Source organism: Mus musculus, chromosome 13 (genome assembly GCF_000001635.26).
Source record: "Mus musculus strain C57BL/6J chromosome 13, GRCm38.p6 C57BL/6J".
In the NCBI taxonomy this organism is placed as follows: Eukaryota; Metazoa; Chordata; class Mammalia; order Rodentia; family Muridae; genus Mus; species Mus musculus.
Window position 1 is genome coordinate 48,897,053 of NC_000079.6, and position 13,701 is coordinate 48,910,753.

A 13,701-nucleotide genomic window follows, 5' to 3' on the forward strand; every position below is an offset into this window, starting at 1 on the left:
GCAGGTGACACTACAAAACCAGCCAACTCAGGAGAAAATAAACGCTGCAACACAAACACAAAGGAGGGCTACAGGCAAAATGAAAAGGAATGTGATGTGAAACACTCACGAAAAGGGGTGTCGGGATGATGCTAACACCGCTCTTCAAGTGGTTCTTTAAAAAGGGACTGTGCAACACCAGACGGGCAAAGAATATGCTTTAGAGAAAACTAAAGTGCAGCTAGGAACAATGCAATGAAATAAGAAAAAGAATCCTGGCTAGATGTTAGAACATTCCTAAGACTGAGCCCTCCCAGGGCGGGAATCCCCTGGTAAAATAAAAAAGAGAAGTTTATTTTCCGATGTAAAAAACAAGAATAAACATCAACTGATAAACAGGTAAAATCTGATAAACATAGAATTGGCTATTTGTTTACTTGCTTACAAACCCTGCTGGCACAGCCAGACCTGGACAGGAATATCCCCTTTGCCTTGAAGGCTTTGACACATAGGACATTAGTAGTATTAGTTTGGTGCCCAAACAACTGTCTGGTGAGGGTTAGCAAAGTTACACCAAATCCAAAGCAAGACTTCCCAGGACAAGGACACAAGGCTGATCAGACAGTACCTTGAGTTCCTGCAGCTGGTCCGGCTCATAGAGTTTGGGGGACAATGCCTGAGCCAGGAAGGCATCCAGCTCCTGCCTTCGCAGAATGCGAGCTCCAGGCCACTGCACCATATACCTGTGAGGAACAGAAGGAGTGAAATGACTAGAGAGTCGGCCAGTACTTGGAAAAACAGCAGCAGCTTCTCAATAATCCAGGACAGGCAAGCCAGGAAGCTGCCTCTGTATTGTCTTTCAACCACTGCTTCCATGAGAGGATGCCAGGGGAACAGTGTGCCCCTGATCAACACCCAGCGTGCTAGAATGTTGGACAGTGCTTGCCCAGACTGGTGGGAGCCACATGCCTTATTCTCAGCATTCAGGAGGCAGAGACAGAGAGAGGCAAGTGGTTCTCTGTGAGGTTGAAATCTGTCTCATTTGAATTAAGGAATCCGTGGCAGCAGCTGAACATGGGAATGATATAGGAAGTGCCCATGAAGAGGATACTCAATGACTAATAAGGGCATCTTCACATCTGGAACAGCTGGGTGTGGGTGGCTAAAAGGATTCAACTTCCACTGGGATAGATGTGTCAAGCAGCCAACAGCTGTATCACTCCAGAGTGTAACCTTGCACAGCTTCTAGTGTGGAAATAGCTAACTGCAATAGTCATAAGCCTGTAAGCCCATTAGAACTGAGTCTGTGTACCCCACCATCTTCTGGGGGACTGGATAAGGTTGCTAGGTACCATTAAAACAACTTCTGAGGACAGACTGCTTAGTGAGTCCTGGAGAACAACTCAAAGGGGTATAGGAAGTGGAGAGATGCAAAACAATACTCTTTCCACCTTTGCCTGCTAAGGAGGCTTTCTCAGGCTTAACACCAAGTTAATACAACCAGAGCTAGCATTCACCTATAGAAATGTACACTAAGAGAAGGCATGGGGGAGGTTCTAATGTGTCATCAATAAGCAAAGTAAAATTTCACATACTCACTAAGAGGCAGATATTGATCTAAATATCTTACAGATAGAAACGTATATTGTTCTAGCATTTCTGAAGCAGAAGTAAGTGTCCTGTATCAAAGTTGAAACTGAAGGACACAGAGACATACACTTTATGGTACAATTATGTAGCATAAGTAAACAGGCAATCAAATTTCAGTGTGAATGAATACTAAATATTTCTACTGCACTTAAACAGTGATATAAAAGTAAATAAAATTATCACTATGTGCACTGACAAAAATTACACCCTTTGGCTGGGCATGGTGGCACAGCCCTTTAATCCCAGCAGTGAGACCAAGCCAGGACTACAAACTGAGACCCTGTCTCAAAATAAAGAAATAGGTTAAGTATTATATACTTTGCAACCAAGTGCCATAAATCATACACAATGGTCCCCCTGAGGCTCCATGAGTAAATGTGGAAGAAGCCCCCACTACTGACTGGAGAGTACACTCAATATACAGTATATATACAGTATGTATTGTTTTCCACATTTAACCATGCTTTGTGCTCTTAGCTTTTGCTAGTTATTACATAATACTTACATGCCCCTATTAATAACTACTTACATATTCATTTGGAACAATATACACATGACATGAACCTCCCTACACTAAGTGTCTATTTCTGAGCCTGCTGGCTTCAGTGGCATTGGCACAGTCCCACCATCCTACAGCTTCACTCCCTACCAGACTCCTTTTGTCTCTTACATGGAAACTCTTCAGATTCCATTCTGGCTCTATGTTCCTTTTAAACTTTTGGATCACAAAAAAAAATCGGTGTACCCCCAGTTCCAAATTGTTTCTGGGAGAAACAATTGTTGACTCAGAATTCAGCATATCTGCAGAATTCAGCATATCATGCCCCTATTGGTCAAAGTATCTGTTTCCTGCCTTTGTCTTTCTATTCAGTTGCTTACAGCTTTTCTCAGATAGAGGCATATGAAGAAAATATGTTCATGAAAGCAAAGATGAGAGCCTACAGATAACAGAAACAACAACTCACTCTGAGGTACTCATTTATTTACAGATTCCTATCTGCAACTTTAGAAAATTTTCAGATCCTATTTGCATTAGCAACTCACCTAATAGATTTTCTGGAGATACTTTTTTGGTAAGTATTCTTTGCCATGAAATTAATTAAGCAGAATAAAAACCACTTAATAGCTGGGTGTAATAGCCTACACCTTTTTTACCAGCACTCAGAAGGCAGAGCAGGAAGATCTCTATGTCCAGAAGTTCCAGGACAGCCTGGACTACATAACAAGTTACAGGCCAATCAGAGTGTTACACCCTGTCTCAATAAACAAACACAATCAATCAACTACTTGGGAGCTTACAGCAACAGACTTGGAAGAGCTTTGTAAATCTTCCCCTTCTCTACCTTTACCACAAAGGCTAACAGGCAGCCCAGAGCCTTCAAAGACTAGTCTGACCTTGACTAACATGGGTACTGGGGGGGAAAGGTGGTTTGACACATGGCCGTCTCAAGTGTTTCCGAGCACACATAGACAGCTGGGACCTTGCTATGACACCATGGACCCTTCATCCCTGAAAACTATTCATTTATATGTGGTTGATGGTTCTGTGTTTTGAAATAAGGTCTTACTTTGTAGACCAGGGTAACCTTGAACTATCCACCCTTCTCCTCCAGCCTCTTCTAGTGCTGGGATTACAGGTGTGCATCAACACATGCAGCCTCCTCCTTGAGATTTCAGACTGACTCTCATCCTCCCTCTACCCCTCTTGGTTTGTCCTGGAATACGCTGTGTAGACCAGTCTGGCCTTGAACACACAGAGATCTTCCTGCCTCTATCTCCCGAGTGCTGCTACAAAAGTGTGTGGCCACCACTGCCTAGCTCTGCTAACTGAAGTTCCATCTATTTGTCTGCAGTCTTCCCCCTTCACTTTGAGGAAGACCTGTTTGATGTAGTTTGTATGTAACATGACAACAGATCTCCAGGCCTTCTCACATCACAGCATTAACATCTACTTACTGTTTCTGCTTCTTCATCTCTGTTCCCCTGGATTCTAGAGCCTGGACCCTATCCATCCTAACTTCTGCCTTACAGTGACACTCATAACACGGCAATGCCTAATGGGACTTTATACCCAGAGTGGAGAGAACACTGCCAAAAGCTGAATCTGGAGAATGGAAGACAGTCACACCCTCTCTGTGGTTCTCTGCCTAGGTGCATGGATAAATGATGATCTACACAGGGAAGAAGAGGCCAGGGAACTACCTAGCTCCTCTACCTCACAATGCTAAGAAACCTAGGTGCTGGCAAAGGATGAATCTCTCATTCAGTCTTTGAGGGGCCAACAGAATAAACAGTCAAGACATAAAGGTATTACTGGACCAGAAAACATGAAATTGTCCCTGAGACAGACAAAATGTGAATGTCACACCTCATCCATAACAAAGAAATGTGGTTGTGTGCTACCCAGAGGTGACCACAAATTATGTATCACATCGGGTACAGTATGCTGCCTAGGTCAGTGTTGACAGTGGACAAGCCAAGTGTTACACATCATTTCACACTTGGAACAAAGACTATAAACTGACTGTGCTTGACACAAACCTAGACATATCTGTGAGAGAGAATCTCAATTGTTTTTTTTGGGGGGGGTTCTTGATTGATAATGTAGGTCCCAGGCCACTGTGGGTGCTACCATCCTTGAGGAAGTGAGCCTGGCCTGTCTAAGAAATGTAGCTGAACAAGCCAGGAGGCTGAATTCCTCCATAGTCTGGTTTTACCCTTGGTGGACTAGAACCTGTAAGCCAGAGATCTTCCTGCCTCTATCTCCCGAGTGCTGCTACAAAAGTGTGTAGTCTGCTAACTGAAGCTCCATCTATTTGTCTGCAGTCTTCCCCCTTCAGTCCTTAAGCTGCTGCTTTAAGTCTTGGTTTGTATCATAGCAACAAAGAAGTAACTCTAGCAGTAATGATCAGAGAACAGGTTTTCCCTGTGTTGGGGTGCGGGGCGCAGAGGTTGCCATCTTGAATCACTCTTCTGGTGCACAGACATACAGACAGGCAAACAGCCACGCACATAGTAAGTAAAGTACAGTAAGTAGGGTGGAGAGTGATTGAGGAAGAAGACACCCATATGAACCTCCAGGCTCCATAGGCATACATGCTCACCTGTTCACCCACACCCGCTCTCTCACACATACAAACACATACACACAATTATATAATATTTACAAGCTATGTACTTTCTAAGTATACCTATTCTTTTATGCACTCCAGCACAATTATTTGTTGTATTTATGTGACCCGCATTACTAGGCTACACATACAAACACAGGTCTAAGACAAATCTCAACAGACAGCACAACCTTGTAAAGTAAGCTTGTCATCTTTTCCAGGGAACACTGACCATGGTGACTATGCCCCTGCCCCATGTTACTCACCGTAAGACGCAGCAGAGCACCATGAGGTGAGTGGGCACATTGGCAGGGTTGAGCATGGCTGGGGTATCAGACCTCATGCAGGCCAGGAAGGCCCTCATCCGGCGGTTCTTGTCCTCCACCGCCTTGCCCAGCCAAAGCCTCTTCAGGTTGGGGCAGGTCCACTCCCGGAAGGCCAATGCTTCCACTAGTTCCGGGGTCTGAGGAGATTTCCCCTTGTAAGCTGCCCACTCCTTAATGATCAGTGGCGAGACTGCAGAGGAAAAACACAAAGAGGCTCACTGCAAGTTGCTCCCTGGCCCTCCGGCCTGCACAGTAACAACCTGTTCTAGCACTGGGCCTGGCCACCCCTCACAGAGAAAGATGCATTCTTCCCTCTGCAAGCTACTATGTCTCAGTGATTTACAGCTCACTTAGATATTCCATAAGGCTAAACATGAATTTCTTCTTAGACAGATCAAGACTTGATTTCCCCATTTGCTGAATGTATAGACCACAAATGTTAGAGACTTGTTGGTATTTTAAGTCTACTACACAAAAGTGTGGCATTCTCTAGTACTTCAACATAACCCAAATTAGGTGCTCTCCTTTTCTACATGAAAACTTCCACAAGTCAGAGCTAAGAGGTGATTTACATATTGCTTCAATTTTCCTTAAGGATTTTCTATTTGAATAGGCAGTAAACACTACAGGGTGACCAGCATGACTGCATAGAAGTAACATTCCAACTTCTGAATCCCAGATGGTAGCAGAACACAGCAGTTATCTTCAGCAGGACTTACAACCATGCAAAATTCTCCAAAATTCCATTTTGAAAGAGGCAAAATATCCTAAGCTTCTATAACAATGACCTCACACCCAGTGTTTCATCAGTGCTGGATTCTTACAGACACAGAAAAATGGCACAGTCCCAGTCTTCACATCTACAAGGGTGGCAATCCAACCTGCAATATGGAAGTTACAACTCCCAGTTCCACTGAGGTAACAATCTGATGATGGATCTGGGTGTGCATTTCACAAGCAACAAGCAGTGCACACCGGCACCAGAGCAAGGCCTGCACTCCAGGCTCCATCTGGCATGGAAACCAGGATGGGCTGTGGACATTCTATCCAGTAAGCTTTACCTCTAGGTTCTTTCTCTAACGAATCTAAATAAAGTCAGGTGATATGATAATTTCTTCAATGAAAACTGACAGGAGTTATGTGGGAAGTGCAATGTATCAGTAACGTGGGGAAAAAATGCTTAAACACATATCAATCAGTAAGATAACGTGTAACATATGGGAACGTCCCAGGCACACCTTCAGGAAAGCTCCGGGCAGCGATGCTTTGCATGTAAGCCAGCAGGCCAAGCAGCGATATAAGTGCAGACAGTCACTAAAAATTTCTCTTTTTTCAAGAAGTACTGCTGTCATGAAGCAAACTTCTTCCATTTTCATTTCACTATCTTTGATGGAAATGTGAGTATTAACACACTTAGGGATACTGAATGTTCAACAGTATTAAAGGATAGCTGAGACACCTTTAAATGCTTACTCGAAACTTCATCAACTCAGAACAGACATTCATGTATAGCAGCATTTTTTTTGTTTTGTTTTTATTATTTTAGGTGTCAAGAAGAAAATCAGTGAAAGCGCCATCACGAAGCAAGGCCTGTCCGTGGACGCACAATCTAAGGCATCACCATCCACCCCACGTGGATCCCATGTGGTTCCACTGAGCTCCAGCACAGCTCAGCTTCCAGAACCTTCCCCAGCTGTGCCAGCATCACATGTATTACCACCGTCACCACCACCTCAGCCCCAACCTCACACAAACAGCCATCCTGGAAGCCCATTCCTCTCCCTGCCTCCTTCCCTCCTGTGTCCACTGCAAGGACACCAAGTAATGAGGCAAGGCCTTCAAACTGAGCTTCTGAGCAGGTCCCTGCACCTGTGGCGTGTGCTCATTTGTTCATTCGTGTCCTCTTCCCCCAACCCTACTCCATACATATACCACACAAAATCCACAAATGAATTCTGTTCCCAGCATCATTACCATAGGTGATAAAACACAGGCCCCTATGATGGAGGCTGTGGTGTTTTCTCATGAGAGAGAAGCATCCTCAGTCACCTATGTTTGTCACTCTAATACCTCCCCTTTTCCTTGGCTGTTTTTAGACTACCTTTAATCAGTCTTTAGCACACATGGTGTTTTATTTATTTTGGGGACCAGATTTCAGTATGTACATTTCTGAGAAACAGGCAATCTCCATAGTGACTATTTTATTTAATGGTGCTTTGTGTGCATTCTAGGCCCCACCTGCCTGGTGCCCACTGAAGCCTCAGTGTCCTGCAGCCTCAGTGTCCTGAATTTGCCTCATGTGATGCGACATTATGGGCCCTAGACCTTAGGGATCCAGTGGGCACTAGGGCAAGATCACAGACACAGAAACGATGGGTGAGGCTTATGCCACCTATCATAGCACTAAACATTGGGTGTCCACCTGCAATAGTCCTAATGAGTGCAGTTCAAAGTTGTCATGAACACACAAAGCTTGCTCCAAAGACACTGGTGTGCGGGACTTATTTTGTTTTGTTCTCAGATGCGTGGCTGTTTTCAAACACTCTAATACTTGGAGAACTTTTGAGTATATTACCACTCAATAGCTGTGTAATCGCTGACCAATCACTCCTCATACCTAGTGGGTACCTCATATGTCAGGCAAGGATGGGAAAAAAATACAGTTGCAGGAACAAGTGCAGCCCTGGCCTGGTTTCAAAGGCTACAAAAAAGGGATAAAACCTTGCTATGCAACAAAATACTAATTATTAACCTAAAAAGCATCTAGTACTCTCACCATGCAGGGAAAACTATATATTATATCATAGCTTATAATATTTATGTTATAGTTATGATACTTATAATAACTTATTATAATAAATTAATTTTTCATATAAATTTTTACCTTGTATTTTATTCTTTCCAGCATTCCATACAATGTGTTTTCATCATATTCAAACACTACTCCTCCCAGATCTATACCTACCTCTCTAAAAGCATTTTAAATTACAGACCTATGAGGGTGACAGGGCCCCAGGCTGCCAGGGTGGTGCTGTCTGGCCTGGAGTAAGAGTGTGATCATGGTAGGACCATTTCAGGAAGTCATGTTCAAGTAAGAGTGCCCAAGAGGTCATGCATGACCTGTCACCTCAATGAACATTAATGTCACCTTTTCTACAACAGAAAAGCTACTGCTTCTAGAAGGAGCCCATTTCTACAAAGCAGCAGAAATTAGCTTTCTGACCATACTCTAAAACCATGTTTTACCTTAGTAAAAACCAATTGTAGAACAGCAAGCATTTGTGGGATTATAGGCTCAATTTATAATACTTACTTTACCGGAAACATACCCTCAAATGCAATTTGGGACCATAAAACAAGTGTCATACTTGAGCTGTTAATAAAAACCCAGATATTAGTCATGTGCTTGTATCACAGATAATCTGGGCCTCTATTGCTAACCCAAGAGCAATAAGCAGAGGTTGTTTTATATGGGAGTTCCCAGGGGCCCACAGTAGCTGCCTCTACAGCTTTGTGCCATAGAAGCACCATTGCAGGGGTAGTGGCAGCATGCCACACCACCTTTACAAGGGGAGGAAGATACAGCAAAAAAAGCACCTTCCCAGCCCTGTGACCTGAGTGTATGCGCACTAGGGAGGGGCTACTGTTATGCCTGAGACCGTCCAGGGAAAATTATGTTAACAACTTTACCCCAGGATAGAAAGAAAAACTGGACACCATGAAATCTGCTCTTTCCTCCTCGTGGATGTCCCACCCCCCACCCCCCACCCCCCGATCAGCAGGCGGAGGGCAATGAGGAGCAGTACACTCTACCTCCTCACTCTAAGCACTCCACAATCCTCAAGGGGTACCAGCTCTTCTTAAAACTTTTTTTTTTTTTTTTGTTTTTTTTTTTGTTTTTTCGAGACAGGGTTTCTCTGTGTGGACCTGGCTGTCCTGGAACTCACTCTGTAGACCAGGCTGGCCTCGAACTCAGAAATCCGCCTGCCTTTGCTTCCGGAGTGCCAGGATTAAAGGCGTGCTCCACCACTGCCCAGCTTCTTCTTAAAACTTTATATCTGAGGCAGGCACCACCCGAGAGAGTTGATGCTCAGTAGTCCGTAGGACACTGGCAAACACACTAGCAAAGACAGGCAGATGAGTGCTGCCCAGTCCTCCCTCTTCTCAGGTATGTGGCTCTTAGCATTTAGAAACTCATAAAGTCAAGGACTTACGAAGTAAGAATCTACTCAAAAGAGTCACAGTACATACAGACTGCTGGTGGTGCTGGTCCTGAGTAACTACTTCTTGTGCTGGTTAATTTGAAATCTGGGAGAACAATGTCAGTGCTAGTACTGGGAAACTGTGCAGAATAAAAAAGTCCAGAGTAACATGACTTGCAAACAGCATTTACAGGAGGCATAGGGATGTCTGGGTGGGGAACACACACGGGCCTATAATCTCAATACTTGTGGCTGAGGGAGAAAAACAATGAAGTTCAGGGTTAGCTTGAGCTACAAAGTAAGACAGTATCTCAATTAAAACAAAACAAATAAAGCTAGATAGATATAAAAGCATCTCTAATTCCAAAATAGAAACCCAGGCTTGGGCATGTTGGACTAATGTCCTATTTACTACCATTGAATACATTGTTCCTGCCTACACACTTCATCCTTTAATAAGTCTATATATCACTTTGAAGTACTAGGGAAGACTTCATAAATACAGGAAATATGAAGCAAAAAACCAATGGCTAATTTTATTTAATGGATGGTGGGTTTTGTTCGATTTTAGTTGAAGTTCTCATTATGTAGCCCACACTGGCCAGGATTCACTATGGAAGCTCACATTATGACTCAGCCTTCTGAGCTAGGGGTACAGGTATGTGCTATAACATAGCTCAAACACATCATGGTGAGTTCATAGAGCTTTATATCTTGAACATTACACTGTTCTTTATCTTGCTGGAACCTGCATTTTACTTTCATGCCTCAAGTCATCTAGTTCTTCCCATCAGTCCTTGGAGAACACCAATGACCAGAAATAACCATGGGGTATACAGCTCAGAAAATAACCATGGGGTATACAGCTCAGAAAATAACCATGGGGTATACAGCTCAGAAAATAACCATGGGGTATACAGCTCAGAAAATAACCATGGGGTATACAGCTCAGAAAATAACCATGGGGTATACAGCTCAGAAAATAACCATGGGGTATACAGCTCAGAAAAGGGCAGCTGAGTTACCCCCTTCCTGCCTCCTGCCCAGCACCTGGGATACTCCAGAACCTCACCTTTACAATGGGAAAACTCATGGCTGGAGGGAGGTGTGGCTTCAGCTCCTGCTACTGCTCAGGCCACACCAGAGACAGGGCTCTAGCCTCATGGACAACAGGAGCACTATGGCCACCCTCGGTTGAGAGCCTACTCTGGGTTACTGTCTACAGGAAGGACATTTTAACCTGTTCTACCAATAGGGATCATAATTCTACTGAAAACTTGGAATCAGCAAAGGTTCTTAAGTTTTTAAGCATGAACTAGGCCAGCCCTATACTATATGAACACACTACTACTGGGCTACGTCCCCAGCCTTCAAAGAGCCTCAGTAATTACAAGCTTTCTCACACAGCTATTTTAACTGCCTAATACACTAAAAGTCTTCATATACTGACCTCAAAAATCATAACCATGTATTCGTATCAAACATTTATCTATCCCATTTTCCACCACTTCCTCCCACCCCCACCTCAGCTTTTCTCTGTGTAGCCCTGGCTGTCCTGGAACTCTCTCTATAGACCAGGCTAGACTCAAACTCAAGAGATCAACCTGCTTCTGCCTCCCAAGTGCCAGGATAAAAGACAAGAAACACCATCACCTACCCAATCATTCACTTTGTGATTGCCTGTTACATACTCCTGCAAAGAATCACACACTCAGTAGTAATAAAACATGCTGATAGAATTGATTCCAAATACCTGCTACTTAATACAAAGTCTCGTTTGACAAGAGGCTATCTCTCTGTTCTGTGAGGAGAAGATAACTTTCCATTCCAAAGCCTACCAGGCTGGTCCCTTTGGTACACTGTTACTTGGTCCCTTTTTCCCAAACCAAGACCAGACACTTCTCATCCACAGCTCCCCCTGCCCTTTTCAGGAGCAGAGGCTCGGAAGAATGGACAGCCCCTGTCCACTTCTACAGCCTGAGTCCAGAATACAGACTCCTTATTTACACTTGTTTCTGCTCTAGCACATATATCTTCTCTCTAGAGATCGTTCCTGTTGTGCCCTCTCCCCTTTGCAAAAAGAAGACGAAGAAAGAGGAGGAGGAAGAAAAGGAGGAGGAAGGAGAGGAGGAGGAGGAAGAGAAAGAAGAGGGGAAGGAGAGGATGTGGTGGTGGCAGCAATTTTCCAACTTCATAAAGGAGGGAAGGAGAAAGAAGGGAAGCAGCAGCCCTCGTCACAACCACATCCTAAAGCCAGTGCCTTTCTGCCATGTCTGAAGAGAGGAAGACATGAGGAACAGCTTACCACCTCCACCTTTGTACAGTCTCCCACGTTCTTTTCTCTCACACACAGGTCAGCAGCCTGCACATCTGAGGTACCTGACTGAGTCACTTCATATTTCCTTACCCCAATCTTTTCTTTCCTTGACGGCTCATTCCCAAGGGGTTTCCAAGACCTGCTTGAAACAAGGTTAAAGGCAGGTGGGCATCACCAAGGAGAAGGCTTTGCCTGGCCCTAACATGCTCTACTCTGCACATGAGCTTTGCAAAGACTTGTCCTTGCTGCCTGAAGACCTGCAGCAGGACATAAGGTCAAGATTGCTCTCTGAGAGTCTCTGGTATGGCAGCACACTCTGAAACCAAGACCCCAGACCTGCGGGGAAGAAGTCAGTCTCACCAGGTGCTGCAGGATGGCATAAATGGTTACTGGAAACTCTTTTGACGAGTAGCCCTTTTTTGAACACACATACAAATAAACAAAAGAACATCTTTTGAGAAACCAACCCAGCCCTTTGGAGCTGAGGATGAAGGGCTGAGTAGAAGCCCCAGGCTGGAGGCACAAGAACCCATAGCTTTCTGACACAGAAGGGTAGAGAAGAGGAGCCCTGATGGGCACTACTCAGTTGCACCTCAGTTTAACTAACTCTGAGAAAGGGAAAGAAGGGCGCCTGTTCTAAAGTCTTATGGCTCAAAGGAAATTTTAACAATCTACTGAATTTAAACCAGGTGTTCTGGCTCATAATCTGTCACCCCAGACCTCAGGAGGCTGAGGCACGAGAGCAGCTTGGAGTTCAAGCTGTTCTGATACAGTGTCAGATCCTAAACCTGAGTTTACAGTCCCCCTGCTCAGACCTACACAAGCCAGTAAGGAGTACTGGCCATGCTGTCCCCACCTAGTGAGGCCACCAGTTGCTCACCTCAGCTGGAGTCACAACTAAAGGGGCTTTGCTGGAGAAAATGGTCCAGGGATTTATAAAATATTCACATTAGACTCTGTTTTAGATAACACTTCTGTACTTCCTAGCATATATTGATTTTTTAATTCTTAAATTAGCAGATAAAAGTATGAAGAAGAAAGCACAACTTTCCCAAAAATATGACATGGGCCTCATGAGAGACAAAGCTTTGGACCTCAAAGTTGACCAGTATTCCAAACAGTCCTCTCTAGTGCCCTCCCCTCCCCCATGTTGATGAACTGAAGTAGCCATAGCCAGGAAAAGCATAGCAGTCCTGAAGTGAATCCACTATGGCGGTAGAACCTTAGAGGAGCTAGCTCTCCAGACCTCTGAGCTCCTGGAGAGACAGATCTGTGGATCCTGAGCATATGGGCAGACATGTGCGTCTCGGCTACTTAAACAGGCTAATAACAGAGAGTGGCGGCTGTTGAAGATGTTTTCAGAGTAATGTCGTCAAGTTTAACATTGGAAACCTGCTATTTTATTCTTTTACCAAATAAACATCATTACTAAAACTGTACCAAGTATGGCTTCTCCTGTTCTGAGGGCTCGATCCTTGCCTACAGCCCAGAGGACAGCCCACCTCCTGTACAAGGAGAGTCTCAGGCAACTCAGCCACCATACTTCTAAGGCTTTAGAAAATGCACAAGAGATTACGAGGTACCGAGGGAAACAAACAATGGATTGTTACAGTACATACATTCTGGTGGAAGTCTGTTCTTTCTAAAAGCAAGTCTCTCAGTTTTCTTTCTGCTTTCTGCCAAACTAAACAGGACTCCGTAAACATACTGACGAACTGGCCTATAGAGCAGGGCGGCCGGAGGCAGGTCTTTGTTGGCTTCATCTTCAATAGAAACAGCAATTTTGATTTCACCCTTTGCATGGAAGAAAGCAGAATAATATTGCACATTTTTCATGTTGAATTTACAAGAAACTCACAGCAATATACTGTATCATCTCCAATAATGACATAGCTAGTCTATTCCAATGGCTTAACAACTTGCCTACAGTGAGATGTTTAGGAGAGTCCACTGGGATCTGTGGTCCAAATGTATGTCCAGAGACTCAAAATTAATCCTACATTACTTTATTTTTAATCCAAAAACCAAGAACAAAAGAAAACCACATAGATGAGCCAAAGGTTTTTAAACATTCTACACAGATAACACCAGACAACAAATACAGAAGAAAGCATGAA

At 44.0% G+C, this 13,701-nt stretch overlaps 1 protein-coding gene across 4 annotated transcripts in view; it reads right to left on the reverse strand.

The window, feature by feature from the left end:
* Window positions 1-13,701, reverse strand: part of Fam120a (family with sequence similarity 120, member A) — an 88,845-nt gene that overhangs the window by 17,837 nt on the left and 57,307 nt on the right. For 2 of the 4 annotated variants that reach the window (XR_003950447.1, NM_001033268.3), the window contains exons 10-12: window positions 13,204-13,378; window positions 5,006-5,255; window positions 608-722 (exon numbers count right to left, since the gene is read on the reverse strand). Coding sequence is in view for 1 of the 4 variants with exons in the window: in NM_001033268.3 (NP_001028440.2) it covers window positions 608-722; window positions 5,006-5,255; window positions 13,204-13,378 (540 nt within the window). In the remaining 3 variants the exon portion in view is untranslated. The remainder of the gene's footprint in view (window positions 1-607; window positions 723-5,005; window positions 5,256-13,203; window positions 13,379-13,701) is intronic. The other 2 variants (XR_001780775.1, XR_001780776.1) reach the window with 1 other exon arrangement.